At 46.5% G+C, this 27,060-nt stretch overlaps 1 protein-coding gene across 8 annotated transcripts in view; it reads right to left on the bottom strand.

Moving 5' to 3' along the window:
- Ppp2r5c (protein phosphatase 2 regulatory subunit B'gamma) overlaps nucleotides 1-26,515 on the bottom strand; it is a 142,753-nt gene extending 116,238 nt beyond the window's left edge. For 4 of the 8 annotated variants that reach the window (XM_076551388.1, XM_076551390.1, XM_076551391.1 and 1 more), the window contains exons 1-3: nucleotides 26,320-26,469; nucleotides 25,685-25,750; nucleotides 6,320-6,491 (exon numbers count right to left, since the gene is read on the bottom strand). In XM_076551388.1, coding sequence (XP_076407503.1) covers nucleotides 6,320-6,491; nucleotides 25,685-25,750; nucleotides 26,320-26,346 — 265 coding nt within the window. In that variant the 5' untranslated portion in view covers nucleotides 26,347-26,469. Of the gene's footprint in view, nucleotides 1-6,319; nucleotides 6,492-25,684; nucleotides 25,751-26,319 lie in introns of all 8 variants that reach the window. The other 4 variants (XM_076551389.1, XM_076551387.1, XM_076551392.1 and 1 more) reach the window with 2 other exon arrangements.
- Nucleotides 26,516-27,060: the final 545 nt, after the last annotated feature.

Below are 27,060 nucleotides of genomic sequence, written 5' to 3'. Positions count from 1 at the left end.
GACTTCAAGTCTATACTAGAAAGCTATAGCACAGTACTGGTGTAAAACTGATACACAAACCAGGGAAACTGAACTGAAAACCTACAAATCAGTCCCCAGACACAGTCAACTGAAAAATATGTCACGGAGAAAGGACAGTCTGCTAACTAAAGGGTGCCAACAAAATAGACAGCCACATGTAGAAGTATGAAACTAGACTTCTGTCTCTTACAATATATAAAAATTAACTTGAAATGGATCAAAGATCTAAATCTAGGTTCTAAAACCAGGAAACTACAAAGAGACGAAGCTGTGTGGGCATGATTCTCTTTAATGATTCCCAGGAGTACAAGCAATCAAAGAAAAAGCAGACAAATGGAATCACAGCAAAGTAAAAAGTTTGAGGAAGTATACAGACAACTTGACAGAACTGTTGTGTGCTGTGGGATGTCTTTCTGTACCCTGTGAATATGTGTTGCTCTGATTCATTAATAAATAAAGCTGCATTGGCCTATGGCAGAGCAGGATAAGGTTAGGTGGTACCGCCCGAGGAACAACAAGGTGCCAGCAGACTGGTAACGCCACAGCCACGTGGGAACATAAAGATTAATAGAAACGGGTTAAGTTATGAGAGTTAGCTAGTAAGACTGACCCATATGCCACACAATTTTAACTGTAACTAATATAAGCCTCCGTGTGTTCACTGGGGCCAAGCAGCTGCAGGACTACTGGTAGGCAGGACCTGAGAGACTTCCGGCTACAGATGTGTGACTGATACTTTGTGTTCTGACAAAGCTGCCTGGAGATGAGTGGGCAGGGTTAATCATATAGGCCAGGGGGTGGTGGCTCACACCTTTAATCCCAGCACTCGGGAGGTGGAGACAGGACTATAAGGCGGGTAGAGACAGGAGCTCCCCCAATTCAGTCTGAGAATTGACAAAGACAGGAAGCTCCTCATTCTGTCTGAGGATTCGTAGAGGTAAGGAGTTTCTAGTGGCTGCTGCCCTGCTTCTCTGGTCTTTCAGCTCTCACCCTCAATATCTGACTCTGGGTTTTTATTGTTAAGACCAATTAAGATCACGCTTTACATAACATGTGCACAAACAATTCATCTTACAGGACAGAATCCACATGTACATGGAACTTACCTGATACTATCCTTCCCTAGCTACCTGACTATCAAATGAGCAAATGATCCAAATCTAGGGAATATGAATCAAACCACACGGAGGTACCATTCCTCCCTAGCCTGTTGTTAAGGATAAAGCCCAGCAAATGCTGACAAAGATGTAAGAGAAGGTTGGGAATGCAACACAGCCACTGTGGAGTTCCTTCAACAAATGAAACCACCACATGACCCAGCAAAGCCCATTCCATGATATGCCTAAAGGAGCCATGCACATGCCCATGCTTACTGCAGCATCGTTTCAACAGCCAAGACAGGGTATCTGTTGTCGGGTAAGCTTTCTGTAAACTGTGAAGATGTGTTTCTTGCAAAGGCACCTTCTGATTGGTTTAATAAAAAGCTGAATGGACAACAGCTAGGCAGGAGAGGACAGGAGGAACTTCTGGGCAGAGGTAAGAACTTTGGAAAGGAATGGGAGGTGGGGATTCACCCAGTAAGAAGTGAAGAAGCGGAGGAAATTGGACGTACAGTATGGAGGACAGGTAATGAGCCATGTGGCAGAATGTACATTAATATAAACAGGTTAATTTAAGTTATAAGAGCTAGTGGAACAAGCCTAAGATAAGGCCAAGCTTTCACAATTAATAACAAGTCCCTATGCTGTTATTTGGGAGCTGGTGGTCCAAAGAAAGTCCAACTACAGGTATCAACTGTGGTATCCATTGAAAAAGAATGGACACAGGCAACACACTCCAAATGGAGTCTTTACTAGTAACCCATAAAAAAATTAAATTCATTTGTGACAACACAAGGGAACTGGAGTATACTATGTCGAGTAACATAAACCAGGGACAGAAACACAAAGGCTGTATGTTCTAGTTCTACTAAGAACGAGAATGTGACGTCCAAACAGCTAATCTCACAGAACCTGAGGGAACCGAGTAGTCACTAGAGAACAGAGACGTAAAGAGGGAGGGATGGATAACAGGTGCCAATACAGTTAGATAAGAGCTAAGTCCCAGTGTTCTGTAGCTTCGTAAGATAACTCGTTCACAATTTATTATAGATTTCCAAACACCTATAAAGAGGAAATGATACATGTGTAAGGAGATGGGATGCTAATTGCCTTCATTAGGTTGTTACACATTGTATAGGTGCATCAATTATCACAAAACAAAGCAAAATACTCTTCATCCTTGAGAGGGGCTAAGGCTGACTTCTCTCTTTAGAAACTGGCAAATAAAAGGATCAATCACTTAAAAAAAATCCACATGGAGCTGGAGAGATGGCTAAGTGGTTAAGAGTACTGCTGCTCCTCCAGAGGACCTGAGCCAGACTCCCAGCACCCACAGAGTTACTCACAAACACCTGTAAGTACAGTCCCAGGGAATCCGATGCCCTTGCCTGACCTCCCCGGATACTACACACAGATGGTACACAGACAACATCCACATACAAAATAAGATGGGGATTGACAAAAAAGACCATATGCAGTTTCAAATACAGAGACAGAAAGCAGAGCAGTGTCACCTGTGGATGAGGTGGCAGCAGAAGCTGACAGTAACTGGGCACAAAGGAAATGGAGGATGGTGGACCTTGAGTGTGGGATGGCTGGACACCTATCCACATTTATTAAAGAATTAGAACTTCTACTTACGATAGATGATCTCAGGGTAGATATGTGAATTGTGTCTCAATAAAACTCTAAAAAAGGGGGGAGGATCTAACTTGAAGTCAAAATAAAAACCTAAGATTAGAGCTAAAGTTATTCTCAGAAGAGCATGTGGCTTTATATTGTTATAAAACTAAAAATAAGAGAACTCAGTATTTGACTTAGTAAAAATATGAAAAAGGATAAAAAATAGAATTAAAATAAAAGTGAGGGTAAAGGGGATACTGAACAGAAACAGAGGAAGGGGACACAATTACCACAGATATGGAAGAGAGGAAAAGCCCAACACAGCTGTTACAGAGGACACTTCATGGACCCACCACAAAAGTAAGACTATCACAAAGTTCTTGGCCAGCTGAGCCTACTTCATGAGCACATGGGTCACCCACATTTGATTATTTCTGAAATCAATGCATATCAATCCTTGTCATAAGATGACAGCAGGATGGCTGGAGACATGGCTCAGAGGTTAAGAGCACTGGCTGTTCTTCCAGAGGTCCTGAGTTCAATTCCCAGCACCCACATGGTGGCTCACAACCATCTGTAATGAGATCTGGTGCCCTCTTCTGGCCTGCAAGCGTACATGCAAAACAGAATACTGTATATACATAATAAATAAATAAATCTTAAAAAAAAAAAAGAACGCGGAGAAGAAAATCAGCAAGTTCACAGAGGTCCTCAAGACCAATGGACTCCTGGTTTGAGCCCAATAAAGACTAAAAAATAAAAAAAATAAAAAATAAATAAAATTTAAAAAAGATGACAGCAGGAGAGAGCTACATGGAAACCCAAAGGCCGCCTTTGGAAAGACCACTAAGTTCTTATATCAGTGCCTTTGATGAAAGGATGCTGTAGAAAAAGAACTGGTATAAGGAGAAAAGGCAGAGACAAGAGGCAGAGACAAAGCAGTGGGCCAAGGAGTGCCTCACACAGAGACTCCTTGAGACCAGTAAAGCTTCCAAGATAGAACTCACACTCCAGCCTATGCTGAGCCCTTCCTGGACTCTGACCTGTGTGTGAAGGAGGCAGGACACAATCTAACATGCCCTTATGACAGCGAGCACCTGGCACCAGCTGGGTCTTGAAGCAAGACTCAACAGTTATTCTGAACCTTTCTCAACCCAAATGCCACATCTCTCTGATTCAGCCTACTGAGGGCAATGTAAAGAGGAGTGGTACACATCCCCTCCCTGTCTCACCACCCAGATGTTGAGTCCCAAAGAGCAGGGGCCTTTTGCTTGGTGCCATGCCCCTTAGAACAGGTCCCGCATCCAAAGGTAGTTCACCTACCTGCTAGCAAATGAAGGGAAAGTGATGTGGAAATATAGGATATAGATATGATAGGACAAAAGGGTGGATTGTTGAACCTACTTTTAAAGAGCGACTTGTTTAAAATGTTTTACATTGGTATAGATTTTAGTTTACTGATACAAAATTAAAGTTAATTTTGTTATTCTGTATATATATATTTCTACTCTTGTTTAAGGTATTATGTTTATGTAATTCATTTAGATTGTAATGGATAATTAAGAAATATAGATTAATAATTAGTCTTCTGTGATAGTAAAACTTATAGTCATGTTAGTTAAGTTTTCTAGGTATATATAGATACAATTCAATTAGGTAGGTAACCTTCAGACATTTCAAAAACCTACAGAATATGGCATTTAAAATGTTTTTAAAACTTAGACTATCTGGACAACAAGACACATCTGCTCCTAGCAGCACTGATTTACTTAAAAGAGGGGGATGGGCATCAAAGGCACTCCATGTTGGAGTTTATCTTCTTGGCAAAAATAGCTATTTGGGCAAAAAACTGTTCTTGCCTGGACTGCTTGACAAAATGTTGTATAAAATGGACATGCAGGACCCATAGGAAGGTGACCACTGAACTTTGCAAGCTGGTCCTTCAGGTTCCTGCTTCACAAAAGAGACTGCCAGACATTCTACAAGACACAGAGAAAAAAAAAAAAATGACTGGGAGACTAGGCCTATGGGCTGAAGATGGATGCCCCAATGTTGTAGGGGAACTTTAGATGACTGTCCAGGCAGGCAGCTGTCTCTGTCATTCTAGATTTTTGGAAGTTGCTTACAATGCTCTTCCTGTTTACTTAGATAATATTGTATTCTTCTGAGGTCTTTGATGTAGTTGAAGACTAGATAGTTATAATTATGATCTTCCCTGGTTATGATAAGAGATAAGTTAGATATGAAACCTTGGACTCACAAATATAGGATAAATAAAATATTTTCTTTGAATTTGTCAAATATAAGTGGACCAGATATTGTAACTGTGATTCTTGCTTGATAGCTGTTCTATTATATGTAATTTTACTATGTTAAAGTTAAAACCTTCCTTTTGAAAAAAAAAGAAAGAAAGAAAAGAAAAGAAAAGGGGAAGTACTGTGGGTGTCTTTCTGTATGCTGTGAATATGTGTTGCTGTGATTGGTTGATAAATAAAGCTGTTTGGCCTATGGCAAGGCAGCTTAGAGGCAGGCGGGAAATTCAAAGAGACAGACAGGAAGAGAAAGGAGAGCAAGGAGGATGCTGCTAGATGCTACCAGGAGAAGCAAGATATAAAAGTACCAGTAAGCCACAAGCCATGTGGCAAAGTATAGATTTATAGAAATGGGTTAGTTTAAGATATAAGAGCTAGCTAGTGAGTAGCCTGAGCCATTAGGCCATATCATTTGTAAATAATATAAGCCTCTGTGTGTTTATTTGGGTCTGAGCGGGACACAGGAAAAACTTCAGCTACAGGAAAGCCTTTAACCTCCCCTCCCCCAGGCACACTGGCATGGAGCTCTGGGAATACATCTCTAAAAGCCAACTTCCTGCTCTCCACATACTCAGTTGAGGTTAATTATAAAAGATGCATCACTACAAATTTCAGGTATGACAGACACCTGATAGCTACTTTGCATAGTGGTCTTAGGTCTCTGAACCTGTAAAGAGCATCAGAGGTTCACATCTTACTATGGTTCCTTGACCCATTTTCTTTGACAAGGTCTTAAGTACCTTAACACAGAGCCCTCCTGGAGGGAAATAGTTCCTCTGGTGGAAAGAGGTGGCTGTGCCACTGGGAGCAGTTCCAAGTGAAGAGCCCTACTCCCTGGCTGATCTCAGCTAAGGGACCCAGGTATCCAGAATAGCGTGCAGAGCACCAAGCTGGTTCTCTGCCTGAACTTTTGTGATTGCCTGTAGTAACACCTTCTAAAAGGTGGGGTTCTAAGACACGCTGGAGAATTATGTAAAGAAACGTGCATGGCTTCCTAATAGCTACAATCTGAAGTTTTTCTACTGTCTTAGTGTAGTGTTCCTGTAACACGTGCAGTGATTAGACTTTTATCCCCAAAGCTCTGGAATTAAAAATATTAGTTCAGTAAAGTTAAGTGGCATCCAATATAAGGAAAAACTAAACCAGGACAAACAACAAACAAACAAAAACCTGATCCATTAGGAGCCGGCAAGGCTCTGAAATAGCATTCTTCCCCCAGTAACAAACTTTCTACTTTGGAAAAAAAAAAAAAGTAAGAATTACCTTTTAAAGATGGGAGTTTTTGCAGTTCTCTGTTATTGCTGGCGTTAAATCGTGAAGAATTCTGCCGTTTGTCTTTCTTAACAGGGACGACGGGCTGAGGAACTGGGACTTTTATTTTAGCAGATGTCGAAGACTGGACAGCCACGAGGCTGTTTTTCCTGCCGGCTATCTGCTTTCAAAATAAAAAGAAATAAGTATGTAAAATAGATTACTTACAATGACTGCTAATAGAGAAAACACACACGCATTGGGGGGCGGGGGGGTCAGTGGTCTTTCTTCTCACCCCTGGAACTGGAGCTGCTGGAAGTTGAGGTTTACTTCCCATCCTCTGCGATCCTGGACTGCTAGAGCCACAGACTCCTAACCTATGTCCCCTGCAGACCTCTGATTTCTTTGTCTTACTCCATAGCTCAGGCTGGTACTGAATGCACTGCAAAACAAGGCTGATTCTTCTGCCTCTGCCTCTTGAGCACTGAGATTGCAAGTGTAAGCCCCCTGCCTGGTTGACTGCTACAGTATTACCACAATGCAGTAGGCTAGGGAATGACTGCCACAAGAATGGTCACATCCTATAACCTAAGACGTGTGACTATGTCACCTTGCTTGGCAAATGAACCTGGCAGATGTGACTAAGTTCACAGAGAGGGTAAGGATCTTTGACTATCAAGATGGTCAATGTCAGCAGAAAGATCCTCAGGAGGGAGGGAGGATGGTGGAACAAAGGAAGGCAATGAGATAATGGAAGCTCAAGTTCAAGAGTCAGAGAGATAAGAAACTCACTGTGACTTGGAGACAGAGGAGGGGCTGTGAGCTGAGACATCACCTTGCCATGCCTTCCCTTGGGTCCTGTGTCCAATCTCTGCCCTCCAGAACTCTAAGATGTGAGAGCATGTGCTCTTACAACCACTGAACAGAGCAATGGAGAGAGAACAGCTGAACACCTGTGATGGAAGGTTCTCACAAGTTCGCTATTCTGTCTGCTGCATACAGTTATCTTCCCTGAGCCTAAACTATTCATCCCAGCTTTTCTTATTTTCTTAGCACCTTGGGCTCCCAACTAACAGGCACATCTCTGATGGTATGACAATCATAAGAGCTAGCCAACCTCCTTGTGGCCAGCTCCAACATGTCCAGGGAGATATTCCTGCAGAACGGAGAAGACTCTCAGGGACACACAGCAGAGCCACTAGAGTCCCTTGTCATCCACACAGGTTCAGTGGATGACTCACCATAGGGATCCTGAGGAGCTCATGTGGACTCTGGGCCTCCAGTCAGAGGGATCTCTGTGCATGACCAGCTGACCTAACACACTGTAGCTGCCTGCTACCATGTGGACAATGGTGGAAATGACAGCCACCATCTACAACAGTAAGGCAAGACGTACACACAGCATGCCCGCTGCACTGTCTGCCCCAAACAGTGGAGCTTGGGTCTGCACAGATGCACTTTCAAATGGCCATTGGTGGGGCTGAAGAGACGGCTTACTGGGTGACATGTCTGCTGCTACACAGGAGGATGTCAGTTCAGATCCCCCAGGATCCACGAAGAAGCTGTGTGTGGTATCTGTAACTCGAGTGCTGTTGGGGGAACAGGGCTGGGAATGGGTAAATCTGGATCCCAAGAGCTCACTGGTCAGCTAGCCAATCTGAAATAGTGAGCTATAGGTTCAGTGAGAGACCCTGCCTCAAAACATAAGGTGGAGTCGGGTGGTGGTGACACACGCCTTTAATCCCAGCACTCGGGAGACAGAGGCAGGTGGATCTCTGAGTTCGAGGCCAACCTGGTCTACATAGTGAGTTCCAGGACAGCAAGGACTAAACAGAGAAACCCTGTCTTGAAAAACAAAACAAAACAAACAAAAAGGTGGAAAGTGATTACGTGAGACACCAAAGTCAACCTCTGGTCTCCATACACACACATGCAGACAAGTACATCCACATACGCATGTGTATATCCTCCCTTTCCACACATGTACACACCGAAAGGCCACCAAGCTTCAACCTGAAGATACAGAATTCCTTAGCTCCTTTCTATCACCACACAGGGATATGGAGACCAGTCACACCAACACAAGCCCCAACTTATCTGTTGTTGTCCCTGAACGCAGGTTTGCCAAGCAGTAATACGTGCCTGCTTTGTTTTTAATGAGCTGCCTAAGAACACTTGGATACGCTGTTCCAAAATGAGACTGCCCAGTGCAGCAGCAGCAGCAGTTCTGACCTGAGAGTAGGGGCCAGGTTCCCTCCCCACAGGCTGTGGCTCTGTGGTCAGAATGTACTTTCTTGGACTCTGATCTTGACGTCTCTTAGGATCTGATCTTGATCCCTGGGGTGCTGGTACAGAAGTGACATGGACCTTTAAAAGGTGGGGCCTAATAGGAAATCCTATGTCACTGGGGGCTCTTTCTGCTCCTGGATTGAAATGCGGCAAGTTACACACACTCCAGCCATTACCACTGGCCCTCTGTCCTCACCAGAACTGAGCCACCGCCAAAGCTGTGAGTTCAAAAAACATTTTCCTTTATAAGTAGCTATTGTGACAAACAACTAATAAAGGATCTTTCATTCTTACCATCTGGCACAAAAAGCATAAAAAAATCCACCTATGGGCTGGTGAGATCGATCAGTGGGTAAAGGTACCTGCCACCAAGTTTGACAACCCAAGTTTAATCCCTGGAACCCAAATGGTGGAAGGAGAGAACCAACTCCCACACATTGTCCTCTGTAACATCCCATGTACACATGTGCACACACATAAATGAATACAGTAATAAAATAAAAAAGAAAGTGCCATCTACAACTCACCTCTTCCATGGAACCCTCCTCCCAAGTTAAAACTTATGAGCTCGGGTTCCTGGGATGTTCCTTCAAAAGCTGGAGAGATGGCTTCCTAGTTAAAAGAACTTGCTACTCTTACACAGGGCATGGGTTTGGTTTCCAGCACCCACACTGGGCAGCTCACATTCCCTGGAATTCCAGTTGCAGGGGATCCAATGTCTTTGGCTTCCAAGAACATGAGCGTGTGCACACACACTTTAAAATAATACTATAATTTAAAAGTCCTAGGATTTACTGGATAGCCTCAAGGACACTCCTAGAGTGTTCCTTCTTTACACACTAAGCTCCCACGCACGTACTACAGATCATTATAGCCTCCACATCCCTTCATTGTCTACAATGCCCGCCCATTCCAGGACCGTATATACAAGGGCCCTGACAAACAACAGATGAAAAGATGAGCAGAAACAGCTCCGAGGCCGCTTTATACTGCATGGAAATAAGCTGTGCATCTTACATAACCAAGTATAAGACTGGGGCTGATCTGGTTAGCCCACAAGACAGAATCAAATCAAATCCAGAGGCAATGTCCCCCTTGCAGGGAAACAAGCTGAGGTAGGTTTCCAATGTTTGAAGAAATGAGGTTGTCCTGACCTCGCCAACACCAAGCCATCGGCTCCCCTCCCCTGGGCCCTGCCAACTCTGCCACCTCGACCTCTCCAGAGCTTTCACCCACAAGGAGGCAGAGAACTTCCAGAGAGAAAATCTGGCCACTGCTCCGTGTTTGTCAACTGCGACCGTTTCCTCTCGTTCCATGGTGGCCCCACCACCTGTGTCCCCTCCTGCAGCTTCTGCAGGCCCTCACCTCTGCCATGCTCTTTACTCCCCGAGGTACCTGCACAGCCTTCCCATGGCACAGCATGGCATGTCTGACCTGAGCACTCCTGGCCCAGAACATTGCAATTTTACACTCTGTCAACTGTAAGGGGGCACAGCTTTCTCCCTGGAGGTCAGGGCCTGGCCGGTCACTTTGCCAGTTTTGTGAGGATCTCAGGAGCTGCCAGCCAGGAAGGGCTTTTCTGAAGAAAGGAGCTCACCTCCATTCCCCACCCTCTGCCATGGCCTTGGTGTGACTTCAGGTCATTCATACCAAGAGGACAGGTACACAGAAGACCGGAAAGGCACAGGTGCCATCCGGAGTAGTGAGCAGACCAATAGCCCAGGTGAGAAACTGACCTTATGTGACAGATAACTACAAATGAGGTGAACCCGTGTGGTGTGGCAGTGATGGGCAGGTCTCCCTTTCTAAAGGACACTCCGGCTCTGTGGGCTCTGACCCTGGGAAGGCTTTGTCTTGAAGTATAAACAAGAGATTCAGAGACTGGCTTGGGCAGTAGCTAAGTGTGGAACACTGTCAGACACTCTGCAAACTCTCTAGGGCTGGAGGACAAGGCAGGTGTGTAGGACGGGGAGTAGAGAAGAGACCCAGGGAGGTGCCTCCCTCTGACTGAGGTAGACAGGTGAACTGAGTGGCAAGCAGCCTGTAAAGCAAAGCAGTAAGTTCAATGTGACTGCTCTGGCTGAGGTCCTATGTGGTGATGCCAGTATATTCAGATAAACCCTTTCCCTGCTTCTTCCAGAATGCGTTCTATTTTCTTAAGAATAAGACTCAGCAGCTAGATTCTTTTTCTTTCTTTGTTTATAACTTGGCCAGTGGCTATCCATCCTACCCTGCCCATGAGACAAAAATCTCACTCAACTTTCTCACTGTGTCCAGATGCTCAGGACAACTCTACTGGACACCACTAGACACTTTGGCAGTCCACCGGGACTGTCATGAGGTACTGGAAGTCAATAACATCTAAGTGAGTTGCTCAAGACGTGGGAATGATCACCTGGCCAAAGAAGACAACGAGGAGGCTGAGCACTCGTGGTGGAAGGGAGTGTGGCCTCACAGAAGGTATCTTTCCCAACAGATGGACAGCTGCCATGGCTAACAGCAGCAGCACAGCAGTCATGCTGGGTGAGACTGGTCTCCTTTAGCAGCACGGGAGAAGCTACCTAGAGCTAAGATGAAGCAGGGGACCACGAGTACCACCAACATCATGTTAATATCTGGCTGGAGAGGAAGGAGAAAGGGCCCAGGAGGCAGGAGCAGCTGTTTCCGGTGTGGAAAGGCTGTCCTGGTGCTTGGTAGAACAGGGACCACAGGAAGGGAACCACAGCTGAGAGAGCAGCTGGGCTGGGCCTAGGCTTGGGTCTGCAGAAGGGGAGAGAGGATGGACTGAGGCATGGATGCCAATCAGACTATGTGTGTACATGTGGGTAAATAGTATATAAGGTCTGTCAAGAGTCACTTGTAAAGGGAGATGAAGCAGGAATCAAGGCCTAAGGAGACGGGTGAGGTCAAAAGGGTCACCACAGAAAAGACAAAAGTTAGGAGCCTGGAGAAATGGAGTGGTTCTAGACAAGTATTCCTCCTTAGAGGCCAACCCACCTCACTCACGGTCAGTCTTAGAACAAGCACTGCCCAGACAGAATTGGCCGTGAAGACCCCACCCAGACGCCCCATTTTTCTGTCGTAGTTTCCTAACAGTCCCTAAGTGGGTACTGAGGATAAAACAACTGCAGCCTTTCCTGGTGGGACCCATAAGTGAGAGGTTCAGACTGTGGGTGAACTTATGTCCTGCAGCACCAGTGTAACCAGGCTTCCGCCACACTTGGTCACACCCCCCACTCCCGAGTGATGCCAACACTGCCTTGATCCTCCTTCCCTGCACTCTCCACTGAGCCATTCTGCCTTCTAGCACCTTCCAAAGCTCTCCCTTCCTGCAGCTTTATGATGAACTGTACAAACTGCTGCCACTCAAGTGCCAGAGACAACTCATTATCACGTGACACACAGTTTAAGAAGTACTTTGGCCTCCCCCAAAGGGCCAGCCTGAAACTGGTCAAGTTTTCAGTCTAACCACCAGCCCATCAGAGACAAAATGGAAAGAGTTAACAAGCCATAGGGCTGCAATCTGCAGCCCAGACTGTTGGAGTCGGGTGGGAAGCACAGAGGGTGGCCGCTGCATCAGCAGGTAAACTCTGCTGTTGGGGTTGTGCTGTTGGGGTTGTAGGACATTTACTGCATCCTGGCTTTGCCCCCTGGAAGCAAGCAGCCCTGTCTGGGTTGAGACAAGAGTGTTACCAGCATTACTGAATGTCCCCTGGGTGGGGTAGCAGGGCAAAATCACCCTTGGTTGAGAATCACATCTTTCAAAAATATACAACTAATTTGATTTTATTAACAGCTAGATTGTAAGGGGAAAGATAAAAGGAAACCACAGGAGCAGGAGAAAGTTGGATGTGGTAATAACCAAGTAGAGCCAGGAGCTTATCTCACCTGGACTAAAGCTAAGCACAAATAGTCACCTGGGCTGGTGTTCACTGCACTTTTTCAAGGGGTACTGACAGTGGTTTAGTTCTGCTTAAGAGTCTCCAAGCACAGGAAACATGCAAAAATTGGCAAATAGGATTACATCAAATAAAGCTTCTACACAGCAAAGGAACCAATCAACAGAGTGAAGAGATAGCCCTCAAAAAGAGAGGAAATATCTGCCAGTCAGTCATCTGATAGAAGGTTAATATCCAGAATGCATATGGAATAAAAACAAAACAAAACAAACCAAAAGCAGGTAATCCAATTAAGAATGGGCAAGCAATCTGAATAAATTCATCTCAAAAGAAATTCAAATGGCCAGTAAGTATGTGGAATTACTTGGCATCATTAACAAGCTGCAGCCTCACCTCAGAATTATGAACACACACACACACACACACACACACACACACACACACACACACACATACACACACACACACACACACACACACACACACACACACACACACACACACACTAATGAGGACGTGGAGGAAAGGGAACCTGCACACTGCTGGTGGGAATGTAAGTTAGCACTATTATGTAGAACAAAACTGTGGTTCCTCACTAGCCTAAAAATAGCTCTACCATATGATTCAGCTATCTCACTTCTGGTTCTATATCCAAAGGGAATCAAGCCAGCATAGCACACAGTTACCTGCACACTCAGGTTCCTGCACCACTATTGACAACACCACGATAGAGAATCTGCTTAGGTGCCCATCAACAGATGAGCGGATGCACAATGGAGTATTATTCAGCCATAAATAAGAATAAAATCCTATCATTTACAGCAACAAGGAGGGAGCTGGAGGACACTATGTTCTGTGAAATAAGCCAGACACAGCTAAGCACTGCATGGTCTCTGTCATATGTGGAAGTTAAAAATGAAGTTGGTCTGAATATAGAAGAGGGATGAGCAGAAGTGGAGGAAGGGAAACCAGATATGATCACCACACACTGACACTATATGCAAATATTGTGATTAGGGGGCTAAACCCCATTAACATGCTCTATTTATGCATGTTAGTACAAAAGAGTCCTTATTGCAAAACACACATTTGGCTCCGTTGCGCCCCAGATAATCTGAGGAAGGAGGGAGCCAGATGAGCAGGCTGGTAGCACTCCGATGATGTCATGGCCAGGTGACAGGGCTCTGGGAGTCATCAAACTTTCCTCACTTCTGTGTATATGAAAATAATTCATAACAAAAATTTAGAAAAATCTTTCCGGTTTAATCCCACTACTTCTAGATGAGACTAGACTTCAACACCCCTGTTTCCCTCGTTGTACTCTGAACCCTTACTTAAGGCATGCCGGGCTACTCCGATTCTCAGATGTTCCCTGACCCAGTGCTGCGTCAGTGCCTGCTCCCACATGTGAAATGCCCTGTCTTCCCATCCCATTTCCACCCCTAAGACAAGCCTTTCAGATACTGACCTTGGGGACTGGCTCAGAAGTAAGTTCTCTCTACTCCTCACTCACGCAGCCTCGTCGACACACCTTGGTACTCTTAGGTTTCCCTTCACAGACCACATCTTGTATCACCTGTCTACAGAGACGATCAGCCTGTACAGAGCATCAGGACGGTGTCTCATCCTGCTTCCATCCGTCATCACTCCACTTGCTGGTTCTCCTCTACTGTACTGTACAGACTCAACTCCTGTGAACACCCTGCATATAACTGCTTGTACACACATGCTGCAAATAGTGTGATCTGACATACCGGTAGGTCAGACAGAACTAATAGTCAAGACTACTGTGTGGACAAAGAATGTAGGCAGAATGAACAGACACATGGGAAAGAACAAAGACGGGTCTCCAGCCCATAGCATATGTAAAACCTAGTTCAAATGACATCAAAGACCCAAAGACAGTATAAAAGCATAAAACTCGTACAGGCACACAGAGGGACATCCTCATGCCCTCAGATTGGACAGCAAGTTGCCAACTACAATGAAAACAAAACAAAAAAATCCCAGACAAATTAGATTTCATTAAAAATGCATATTTTTGAGCCAAGCAGTGGTGGCGCGTGCCTTTAATCCCAGCACTCAGGAGGCAGAGGCAGGTGGATCTCTGTGAGTTGGAGGCCAGCTTGGTCTACATAGTGAGTTCCAGGATAGCCAGGACTGTTACACTGTTACACAGAGAAACCTTGTCTCGAAAAACCAAACCAAACAAAAACAAAAACAAAAACAAAAACATATTTTGATAATGCCATTAAAGGCGTCATGATAATGTCCATAAAAGGCATTATCAAAAAAGTAAAAGGCAACTAACAAAGACAAATTATTTGTGAATTACATACATGATAATAGCCTAGTAGCCAGAATACAAAAACCTCCCAATAACTCAAGAGGAAAACAACCGGGTTAAAAAATAACAAAGGTCGCCGGGCGGTGGTGGCGCACGCCTTTAATCCCAGCACTCGGGAGGCAGAGGCAGGCGGATCTCTGTGAGTTCGAGGCCAGCCTGGGCTACCAAGTGAGTTCCAGGAAAGGCGCAAAGCTACACAGAGAAACCCTGTCTCGAAAAAACCAAAAAAAAAAAAAAAAAGAAGACATGTGACTGGCCAACAGGTACATGGAAAGGTGTTCAACATCACCAGCTACCGGTGCCAGCACAGGCAGGAGTCTGGAACACACGGAAAACAGCAACAGCTGGCCAGGATGTGGGGGAAGCTGCGGCTCCTCAGTAAGTTCAACACACACTCACCAGATGACCTAGCGATCCACTCCCTGGAAGACAGCCACAGGGACGCACACAGCACACAGAGAGAAGCGTGCTCACACACGGTCACAGAAGGCCTGCCCACAACAGGAGGTCGGGGCTAGCTGGGCATCCTCAGCTAATGCAATGAAGCATGTTAGAGCCTTAGGATGGAGTGGGGTCCAAGCATAAAAGGAACGGCAGGGATTTGAAGACAAGACGAATCCACAGAGCAGACTGGCGGCTGCCAAGCTTTGGGGAGTGGCTGCTTGGTGGCTGTGGGCTTCCTGGAGCTGGCGCTGAGGGAATGTTCTGGGAGGAGGTGCTGTTGCTGCTGCTCTGCCCTCTGGAATCCTTGACCCTCCCAGGCTGGCTGCACAAAACAGCCGTGGTTCAGGGAGTACCTGCGTGGCTTATCACTGGTGTGGGCTGGACAGTGAGTGAGAAGCAGCAGGAGCTTCTACAGGTCAGGAGCTCACTCGTGAAATAAAAACAAGACCAGTCTTGAAACTGACCTTTGTCAAGGAGTGTGTGCTGTCTGCTGCCTGGCTGGGGAAGTTCTTGTAGATTTGGTTCTTCCCTCTGGCCACCGCCCTGGATTGAAGACCACGGTTTGCTTTTATCTACTTGTACAGTCTCGTGAGAGGCCCCGAAATTTCCCTTAACCTCCTTGCGTTTGACACCAGTCCCAAACACACTGCTGCTTATCAAATCCAAATCAAGACAGCGGACCTTCCCCACTGGAGTTCTGAGTACAAACTATGGCCACCACCTGTCTGTGGACTCTATCTCTGGGGAACCCTGGGCAGCTTCAGGATGACCTAAGGTAGCTTGAGGCCCAGAGTAGCTGTCTTCCTGACCTTCATGGGACCCAAGAGCTACGATTCTGGAACCATCAAGGGGAACTCTGAGTGGAGGGAAAGCAGGACTGTCCATCCCCATCTGTTCACGTCTTCCCAGCAGCCACTGGGCATGGTGGCACAGGCAGCCATAGAGAAACAATATATTAAGAAAGGGTGACAATTTCTAACAGGAGACATCTAAAATCGAACTGTCACTTTCATTCCCACAAGCATCCTCCTAAATGTGGAGTGAAATAAATCCGGGCAACAGACAACATGGGTGCTTGTTAGTCTCTGTATTCAAAATTATTCATTCAACCAGAAAAACAAACAACTGACTTGACAAAACCTCACTCCTAAACATCTTACCATATAAGGGGCTCCATGGAACAAACAGCGTGTTTCCTTCACTGAGACTGCAGTTCTAAAAATTCGTAACCACATGTACCATGCTTACTGCGCCACTGAGCAGGGCCAAGCCATTGGGACCCCGAGAGGTTCAAGATGGTGAATGGAGTCAAACACAAAGGATGCCTTTGACTGAGCTAGCCAGAGCTGGTTGCAGACGAGGGTCCAAGGATGACCGACCCCCCTCCCTTTCTCTAAGTGTTGCCAGTGGCTTGATTTGCCCCTCATCCCCAGAGCCAGAAAGCCATGCTGCTGAGCTGCACTGCCCTAGCTCTCACCTGCTCTGTGAGAGCATTCTGTTGGGAGGCATCGCCTATTTGCCCACCGTTGTCTAAGGCTGCTCTCTCCTATAATAGCGCGGTAAGAGGCTGGGACAAACTACAGAGTACTTCAGGCCTAGGACAGTTATATCTGGCCCTTCAAAGAAAGGTTTTGGTTTTTTTTCTAGGCCAACATTTCCTGCTGAGAGGTGGAAACAGAGAGGAAGGAGGGTTTTCTGATCAGTGCTGACCATGGATTTGAGCCTAGTGAATCTGCCAGCCCCGTTCCCAGTGGGTAAGGACGGAATTACAGAGCTGTGGCCTCTAGTGGCAAGAATACTGAGGAGTGTGTGTCATAGGTGCCCCCCGGAAAGAGTTCTCCACAGATGCATCTTCAGCCAGGAAGCTAGGAGGAGGGGATGGGATCTGGCTCCAGGGATCCCCAGAGGTGGGGAACGTGGAACCTGTTACAGTAGAAAGCAGGAGAGAGAAGATTAATTTTTCACCCCATGTTGTACATAGCTACCTTCTACTGTACCATCTCTTCAGAACATGAAAGAACTGGTGTTCGTGGAAAAAAAAAAACCCACATCCTCCAGCAAAACCTAACAGTCTAGGAAACTGAGGCTGTTGACAAAGGTCCTGGTCCCTCCCAGTAAAGCCCCAAGCCAGCTCCACTGAGGCGTCAAAAGCAAGTGGTCTGTGATAAGCCACCAAGTCCAGAGTCCCAGCTGGCTGTGCTGGCGTCACATCCCTGAGTATGAATGGAGAGACCACATTTATGCTGTGTCTTCCCTGCTACGGCAGCTCAGCAGCCAGGTCCAGCTCTGCAAACCCTGCAGTCATCCACTCTCGTTTTCTTGTTCCAAATGCCCCAACACCTGCCTATCACCCTTGGGATGAAGGTCCCAACTTGAATGTCAACTCCTTCGTAAGACTGTCCCTGGCCCCCTAAAGCAAGCTGAGTGTGTAGTGAGGATGATATACTTCTGTACTATTTTAATAAAGAAGTTCTTTTCCAGTGCTGAAAGCTAAGCCCAGGGTTTAGTGCACAGGAGACGTGCAGGCACTCCACACTGGGCATCCCCAGCCCTTGTATTATTTTATTTTTAACCATGGATGTTTTGACCTAAAAAAAATAGAGACCTATAAGAATCTGTCTGCAAGAATGATGGTGACACTGTGTGACTTCTCTTGGGTCTCTCAAGGTCCCTCACCTAGGAAAATGGAGTCTTCCTTATGTGTAGATCTGGGGCAGGCCTGTCACAGACCAAGAGGTAACTGTGCTCCTTCCCATCTCACCAAGACACTCTCCTTTGTGTTCCCTTCTTTTCTCCACTTTTACCTAGTTCTTCTCTTGCCTATTTATCTTTTCTTCATCTAAATTGATAATCTGAAACTTGATAATCTGTATTACTGGAGAGAACTAATGAAGCAAAATTAAATCACATTCACTCACGTTAGACATAGTTGTGCAAAATACTGTCTGGCTACAAGTCAACTCCGTCCCACAGGACTCTCGGACACTGGACATACTCTACATCTGGTGACTACTTGTGGCTATTGAGCACTTGAAATGTGGCTAAGTTTTTAAGTTTAATTTTCATTACTTTAGGTTGAAATGCAATCACTTGATGTGGCCAACTTCTGAGCTCTCCCTGGACAAAACTAGCATTTGTTAGCACTAACATCTGTAGGCGGTGTAGAGTGGGAAAGCTAATCTATGACTGTAACTTTTCTTAACAAAAAATACAAAAAGATAAAGAAACGTTCAGTGCATCCTCAAGCTAAGGCATTTATTCTCTTCCTGGAATTTAAATTCTAGGCTTGTTCTCCGACTCCCCCAGGTGGAGAAACAAGGATGCTGTGGACTGGGAAGCGGCCCTTCTCAGAGAGGCTGTTCTCAAACCTCCAAAGTGGGGGGATGAGACAGTGGTGCCCAGCCTGGCCTCAGGAGGACCCCTCTGCTGTGGAAACATTTTTGGATAGTTTCTTGCAAGATGGACAGGCTCTTCCCTTCACTGAAACTTTCAGAGCTGTCTTGTACCTCAAGAAGACATCCTGTGACCCACGTTAGTGGCTGGGCAGTTAGCACAAGGGCAGGGAAACATTTGCTGTGTCGTGCAGCAGAACACAAGCCTGTGCTTCTTGCCCTGCAGCCGCTGTGCCTCCATGGTTAGGCTATTTCTCTCACTTCTACCCTACCTCTGTCTCAGGGACCTGCCCTGTCTGCTTAGGTGCTGAAAATACCTGGTGTCCTTACCCAAAGCTGCATTTGGCTCTTTTTAGGGCCCTCCATTCAATACCATCAAAGTGGAAATGGCTAGAAACTCCCAATCACTGACTGTCCAGAGGCAACCAGGTCATGCGTCACAACACAGAGTCAATGTGTAAGTTCTTAACAGGTCAGAAGTGTATTAGTCTTTTTATCCTTCCCAATCCTCAACACCATGCTCATTCCTACAGGACCAAAAGATACCCAGGCCAGAAAGCCATCATCCATCCACCCATCCACCCATCCCCTATCTGTGAAGTGTACTATCTTGCAAAATACAGTAAAAATATTCTACTAAGAAAAAGTCCCCAAATAAATGTAATTAGGAACTAGAAACACATTTCAGTGGAAATTCCATTCTGAAATGCTTTAAAGTAAAACAGACTCTATACATAGATATAGATAGATAGATTTACCACTGACCTTTTTTAGTAAGATCTGTAAAACAATTATTCTTTTTTAAAGCAACTTTCTATTGCTTAAAACTTTCACAAACATCAGAAAAAGTCCTATATCTCAGGTGTGGTGGTGGCACATGCCTATAATCTCAACATCTGAGTGGCTGAGGTAAGAGGCTAGCCTGGGCTATATAGTAAGACCCTGTCTCAGATATAAAGATAAATAAAAAGTCCTGTCAATCATCTGAGCTAGTACTATGTTACTTAAAATAAATAATATTGAGTGAAAAGTCTGCATTGACATTCCTTTGGGGATCAAAATAACAAAATAAATAATAATTAAAAGTTATATAGCCGGGCGGTGGTGGCGCACGCCTTTAATCCCAGCACTTGGGAGGCAGAGGCAGGTGGATCTCTGTGAGTTCGAGGCCAGCCTGGGCTACCGAGTGAGTTCCAGGAAAGGCGCAAAACTACACAGAGAAACCCTGTCTCGAAAAACCAAAAAAAAAAAAAAAAAAAAAAAAAAAAGTTATATATAGTCAGGCGGTGGCGCATGCCTTTAATCCCAGCACTCGAGAGGCAGAGGCAGGCAGATCTCTGTGAGTTTGAGGCCAGCTTGGTCTACAGAGTGAGTTCCAGGACAGGCTCCAAAACTACACAGAGAAACCCTGTCTTGAAGGAAAGAGAGAGAGAGAGAGAGAGAGGGAGGGAGGGAGGGAGGGAGGGAGGGAGGGAGGGAGGGAGGGAGGGAAGGAGGGAAGGAAGGAAGGAAGGAAGGAAGGAAGGAAGGAAGGAAGGAAGGAAGGAAGGAAGGAAGAAAGAGTTATTTATAATTTATAATAATGGAAAAGTAAGCAGCCTAACCGACTTGAAGGTCTCCTGTGTCTGGCACTATTTATATAAGTGCCAAGGACCAAGCACAAGGCCTTTGCACTTTCTGGGCAAGGGCTCCATGCCTGGGTTAAATCCCCAACCTCCTAAGCACTTTTAAAATCCAACAACCAAATATCTCTCGACTGTTGCTCCTAATGAACACATGGAGAGTACAAAGACGAATCACAGGTCATATTAAGCAGCTGCCCTCAAGGGCCTCACCCGGTGAGGGATGCGAGCCGCAAGGAGGCAAGGTGGCTTAAGGCAGTATAGTACACCTAAGTGACAGCAAATTACTACAAGTTTAAAAGACAAAATATGGTCCAAGAAAAGAAAACCTTCCTCTGAACTGAACAGACAGCTGGGTTAAGAGCACCTGTCATCCTTGGAGACCTGGGTTTCATTCCCAGCTCCCACCTGGCAGCCCACAACCACCAGGAATTCCTCTCTTGTCTTCTAGGCACACACAGTACACACATACAAATTCAGGCAAAACACTCATGCACATAAATAAAAATAAACCTAAAAAAATCAAACCTCTTAAATTTCAGAATAGATGAATGTGAGTTGGTGCTAAAAAAAAAAAAATGAAGGCTTCCATCATTTTTTTGGAAGACAGTAAGACAGGGATTCTTTTTTGAATTCTCTTCTTTCTTATCTTGTGTGCATGTGTGCCAGAGCTCAGAGGACAACTTGCTTGAGTCAGGTCCCAGGGGCTAAAGGTTGTTAGGTTGGGCAGTAGGAACCTTAACCCACTGAACCATCCTGCCAGTCCTCAGAAAGGTATTCTGAAACAGTTGTCCTTAAAGCATGTCTGGAGCTCCTACCTAGGGATCCTTTAGATGCGTCAAGGGATCCAGGAAGTCAAACTGTCCTCACAGTAACTTAGCCATGGCTTCATGAATTCTTTGAAGTCTCATGTTGTGAAGATTTTTGTGAGCTATGCATGTGCTAACTGAATGTAGAGCCAGGCAGCTAAAGAGATTTGCAAAAACCTAGAGCAGTGCCCCTTTTTTCAGGGAATTTTTTTAAGTTATTTTCACACAAATGCTATTTTTGTTAACATGTAATGAGTATTATTGCTATTATTAGCTGAATTGATGAATGCTTAAAATTTTTTTCAGTTTAATTTCTAATATGAAAAATATGGGTAGATAGCTGTAACCCACCTACATAAAAGCTGTCTGGGTTCCCAATGCCTTTGAGGAGTATAAAGGGCCCTTCCTTTTTGTCTGAGCACTGCTGGTCTACATGGAAGCATACCCAGGAGAGAGCACCAGACGCACTCTGGAGGCAAATATGCACACTCTGTAGAGCGTCTTTTCAGTGCAGTGGCTCAGCGGGGGCCACTCCAGCCTCTGGAGACATTCAGCAATGCCTGCCATGGCATTTAGTGGGTGAGGCCAAGGAAAACTAGACACAGTCCCAGAAGAGCCTCTAACAAAGCTCCTGGCTTGACATGGCCAGGGCAGAGACTAAGCACTAGCAGTCCATGGGCCCCAGGGCTCCCACCTATCAGCTTACATGTGGATGGAGTGGGAGCTGGAGGAAAGGGTACCTTCAGGAAGAACCAGCTTCCCAGGCCTCAAAGGCAGTCAACCCAGAGAAGCCATCTCCTAACAGCTCCCAAGCTCTCTCATTTGAGGCTGCACCTGAGCACTGGGCCTTAGGCCTAAAAAGGGCCAACCAAGGTAAGACTGAAGCCAACCTATGGATGGAGGCTTTGGCCCTTCCAGAGGGCGCCAGGTAAGTCACCACGTGGCTCTTTCCAAACCACTCCTATAGTCTTCCTCCAATTTACTCAAGAAATATACCTGATCCAGAGACAGTGAGCAGAAAGCCCCAAGTTAATTGTAAAGGATACCTTCATAAGTAGCTTTTATGTTTACTTTCATGTTTACACGTAATCATTGTTATTAGATTACTAATTTGTATAAATTTTAGTTTTAATTTATAGAAAACATTATTTACCAGCCAGTACAATGTGACCCTTGACAAGCCTCGGTCTTCTTCTCCCTTGCTCCAGGATGCCAGTGGGTAGTGGCAATAGAATGCAAAGGGACAGAATAGTTATAAAGGTAAATGGTGTCAAAGTGAGATAGCAAGTCGGAGGGAGGATTGCTCAGGCTTCTCTCCAAGCACTGGATGTTACATAAGAGTTGCTGGAGAGACTTTCAAACAAAACTAAGCTGAGCCAGGCAGACAAAATATACAGACAGAAAACAAGACTCAAACCACCTTTAATGTGCCGAAAACAAATCACTTTATGAAAATCTTGAACACATTGTAAAACCATCAACTTTGGACAAAAGTACACAGACTTTAAGAACACAACAAGACAATACAGCAACGCCACCCAATGGTCTGACCCTGCAAAATGAATGTCTGATTCCGGCATAATTTAAGATTTTAAGTATTCATAGAAATGTGCCTAGTCATGGTCCTCGTTATCATGATCCTCTACATCTGAATGCTAATTTGTTCTGTCTATCTCCACAACGTTTCCCAACTTCAAGTGGCCCATGGATCAGCTGTGGCCTGTCAGTTAAAGATCCGATACAAACTAAACCTGTACCTAGCCCTGGACAGACATGTTGACTTTCAGGACACGTGGGAATAAGCAACAAGTCACTCTTTAGCATCCTATTTGGCAGAGAAGAAAAGGAAAGAGAGATGTACTAGCGTATCGTTGAAGAAATTTCCAGAACAAGAGCTGCTCAGCAGCAGTGACCACCTTGAACAGAATTTGTCACTATACTAACAGATCTGTCCTGCTATACATCTTACAGGGCAAGATTTCTAAGGAGAAGTAGGACCTAATCTGTCCCACATGGTTAAAAACGCCCCCCCCTTCCCCAATGTTTAGCTAAAGCTGTGTTAGAGATGAGGAAATATGTTGCCCAAGGTGAGTGAGTGCATCACTTGTGGCAAGCAGGGATCATCGCTTTTGCTAACTCCCAGCCTGGAATATCTCCCTGCGTCTCATGATGTCTTTCACTCTAGTACTTTTCCTTCCTTTTGAAAAAGCCCATGTTCTAGCCAAAAAGTGTTCTGCGATATAAACCGCTTGATGCCTTGTCTCCCATGAGGCTAGGGGACTGCCAGGCAAACGTCTGTTGTAAGGACTCTCCACATATTTGACATGGTGTATTAAGTCAGGCACGGGCTAACTTCTAGAGTCTCTGCTGGGGGGTTATTATTCCCTAAGCCTCTGGCGGCTCATCCGTGGTTGGGCACCTGCCCTGTTCACCTCTCCAGGCCGTGAAGCCTGAGTGTGTTAACTGTCCAGGCTCTGAGCCACCTTTGTGGGGCAATGAGAGAAACTGCTGCTTGTGAAGGGGATATGGTGTCAGGGCTCATGGAGCAACACAGGAACACCAAACCTATTTTAACTGTTAGGTTAAAATATTCAAATTCAAAGCAATGGGAGAAGAAAGTGTGTGCAGTAATGACTTAATTCACTTGCCGAGTCAATCACTCCGGCGTAAGTGGGTGGGACTAGAAGAGAAGAATTGAGCTGAAGGCTGAGGGGAGGAAAACAGTGATCAGAAAGCAGGAGTCAACCCAGAGTTCACAGGAACTAAAGCGCCTTGATTTGTATTCCTGCAAAATAATGTACGCAGGCATCTGCCAAGGGTCATGCTTAGTAGGCCATGCTGCCTCGAGCCTCCTTCTGAGGAAGGAGTGAAGTGCCCAACATTTCAGTGTTTTTCAGTGGTCATTTCAAGCTCTGTGGCTCCAGTTCTTAGACAGTAGCACTAGAAAAGATACAAAAAGACAACTGGGGCATCACACTGGACATGGCAGGCTACACTCAAGGGCCCTACACAGCTCCCAGCAAAACCCCCAATGGACTTCACAGATACTTTCTTACACAGCACTGGTATGGGCATTTCTGAATGGGGATGGGCTTTTCAGGTCAAAACTCAACATTATCTATCCTTTCCTTATAGCAAGGTTCTTTCTCCTAACACAGGAAGAAATGAAACACACATACAACTATTTCTCTGTGACTCTCAAAGAGTAACGGGATACAAGTATGTTTGAGCAAGGAAGGTCTGGAGAACAGTAAGAAGTCTTAGCAGTTCTAACTATAAGGCAACAAACGAAGAGCACAGCATATACCCCTGCACAGCATATACCCCTGCAAAGCATATACCCCTGCAAAGCATATACCCCTGCAAAGCATATACCCCTGCAAAGCATATACCCCTGCAAAGCAACTACATTTCATGTAAAAAATTGCTGAAGCGCTGGTTCTGGAAGGCAGTCAAACAAGAGCGTTGCCACAGGAAAACGTCATGGTCTGCTGTACAGAAAGGGCAGGCAAAGACTGGCACAGACAATCCTAACGACTGGTATTTCAGGAACCTTTTGGATTGCTGCTTTCAGCTCTAGGGAGGGAAACAGATTTGCTGGGATGAACCACCTGCTGCAGAGGAGGGAGGCTTAGAACACACCAAATGAGAGGGGCAAGACAACCTGGAATTAAAATAACCCTGCAGATTACCGGCAGTCAACTGCGTTTCCCAGGCAGAACCGAACTCATTCTAACGAGGCCTGCAGGAAGGAGAGGCCTACCATTCACAAATTTAAAATGTCTGTGGTAAGATCTCCAAGATCCAGCTCTGGAGAAGGAAGACTAGTGAGCAGCTTTAAAGACTAAGCCAACAGAGCTCTGGGATCCTCGGCCTTGGACACTCCAGTTCCAAGACAATGAGATACGAGAGAGGGCAAAAGAAAGTGGCTGCCCTGCAAATGCTCCAAGGTACAACGCTACTAAGGAACACAGATTCTACCAAACGACCCAAGGGGGCATTCCAGCTATTACCGAAATAAGCCAAAGCCAGGAAGCAAGGAAAGTCAGAACTCAACAATGAGGATAGAGGATGGGAGAGAAAAGAAATAGAAGACTGGAAAAAAAGTACCCAAATTAGAGATGTCCAAAAAACGCCAAGACGTAGTTGAAAAAGCCACAAAGGAACAGACATCAGCAGGGGAATCTTGCCCAGGACACCAGCTGAAGAGACTGCACCAAGGGAAGCAAGGACCCTGGGAGAGTCACTGAGAAAGCCACCTGACAATCCGAAAAGGGAGGAGCGACTGACCCTAAAGCTAAAAGGAATATGAAATCGAGCTAGGGGCTCAATTTAAGACCAGTTCACATGGGAGGGCTTGCTAGTTTAGAGGCTGCAAAATTATTTTTAAAATGTCACCTTCACGGCGTGCACTTTAACCAAAGTGGGGGAAAATATAAGTAACTCATATGAAAACACTTCAAAAAGTCTCCTACAGGGACATGTTTTATGAGACTTTGGTTTTTATTACCCTCTGTGTTAGACCCTAGATTAAAAGCTGCTCAAGAAAAACAATGAGTATGTGACAGCAGTTACCTCTGGTTCTGCTGTGTCTTGTCCTTCTTTTGAACCTTTTCCACTTTTCACCGGTTTTGGTGGTTCCTGGGAAGCATCACAAAAAAAAAAAAAAAAAAAATCAATTAGTGTTCTCAATATTTTGGACCACTACGCATCGGCTCAAATGCCGTCTCCAAATTGATTCATGTCACTGAGAGCTTCTGGTGGCTTTAAAAATGCCAGCAGCAAACTACATCATATGGACTACAGACACAGTACCAGAAGCCTTCCAATTCCGTTTCTCTGCGTGTTCTTCGCCTGCGTTGGGGGGGTGAAAACTCCAGGCAGGGGCAAATGAACCCAATCTCAGGCAGTGCCCTCGGCCCATCCCTTTCTTCCCTCCCACCCTCACGAGTGAGGGTTTCTGGGGCGAGTCTGGAACGCTCCAGCACCCCAGCCCCCGCCACGGCAGAGCACTGCACGGAGCATCCGCCGCCACCCAGAGCGACCGCGGCACCTCAGCGTCACCTCAGAGCCTGGGCGGCCTCCCCAGCTCCGTGCAATCCTGTCAGCGCCCTGGGCCCGCCCGCGAGCCAGGACGACCTGCCGCCCCGCCCCCACCCGCCGACGCGGGGACCCCCGACCCGGTCCCGGAGCCCCCCGCCCCGACTCACTTTCTCCTTCTTGTTTTTATTCGGCATGGCTGGTGCGGGCCGCCGCCGCCGCCGCCCCTGCCGCCGCCCGCCGCCACCGCCGCCGCAGCAGCAGAAGCGCCCCCGGCCCAGCCGTCGCGCCGCCCCGGCCGCCGCCGCCGCCGCTGCAGCCGCCGCCCGGGGACTGAGTCGCTCGTCCGCTCTCGCTTCCCCTTTTCCAGGCTCCCAGAGGCTGCGGCAGCCGCGGCGGCGGCGGCGGCGGCAGCGGCGGCGGCGTCTCTCCGCCCCTCTCCCGGCAGGCCCCGCCCCCGCGTCAGGCCCCGCCCCCGCGCCGGTCCCACGCCGCCCTCTCCCCGCCCCGCCGCCCTCAACGGCGCCACTCCATTGGCCGATACGGCCTCACGTGCCCTAACGCTCCGCAGCGTCGCCCCGCCCACTGCGCGGCCTGTCCCCACCCCCTCGGTGCCAATCGGCTCCTGTGCGGCCGAGTTGCCCAGGTCTGAAGGGTTGGAAGGGGCCAGCAGGAAGGGAGCTATGGAGGGGAGGGGGCGTGTGGGTACGACAGAGGTGATAAAGTCGCAGCCGCTGAGCCGGGGCGGGACAGAGAGCACAGGACAGTGAGTAGCGGAAGTGCACATGTGAAACGTATGGCAACTATTCTGCAGCCGTCCAGCCACGAAAAGCGCTGTCCCGTAAGCCAGGTCGCGGCGACGTTTCTGCAGATGAGGCTCGGGACCGCGCGAGCGGCGGTTTCCTTTGGCC

Source organism: Peromyscus maniculatus, chromosome 14 (assembly GCF_049852395.1).
Source record: "Peromyscus maniculatus bairdii isolate BWxNUB_F1_BW_parent chromosome 14, HU_Pman_BW_mat_3.1, whole genome shotgun sequence".
In the NCBI taxonomy this organism is placed as follows: Eukaryota; Metazoa; Chordata; class Mammalia; order Rodentia; family Cricetidae; genus Peromyscus; species Peromyscus maniculatus.
The sequence above is the reverse complement of the archived record's forward strand: the minus strand, read 5'-3'. Positions and strand labels throughout refer to the sequence as shown.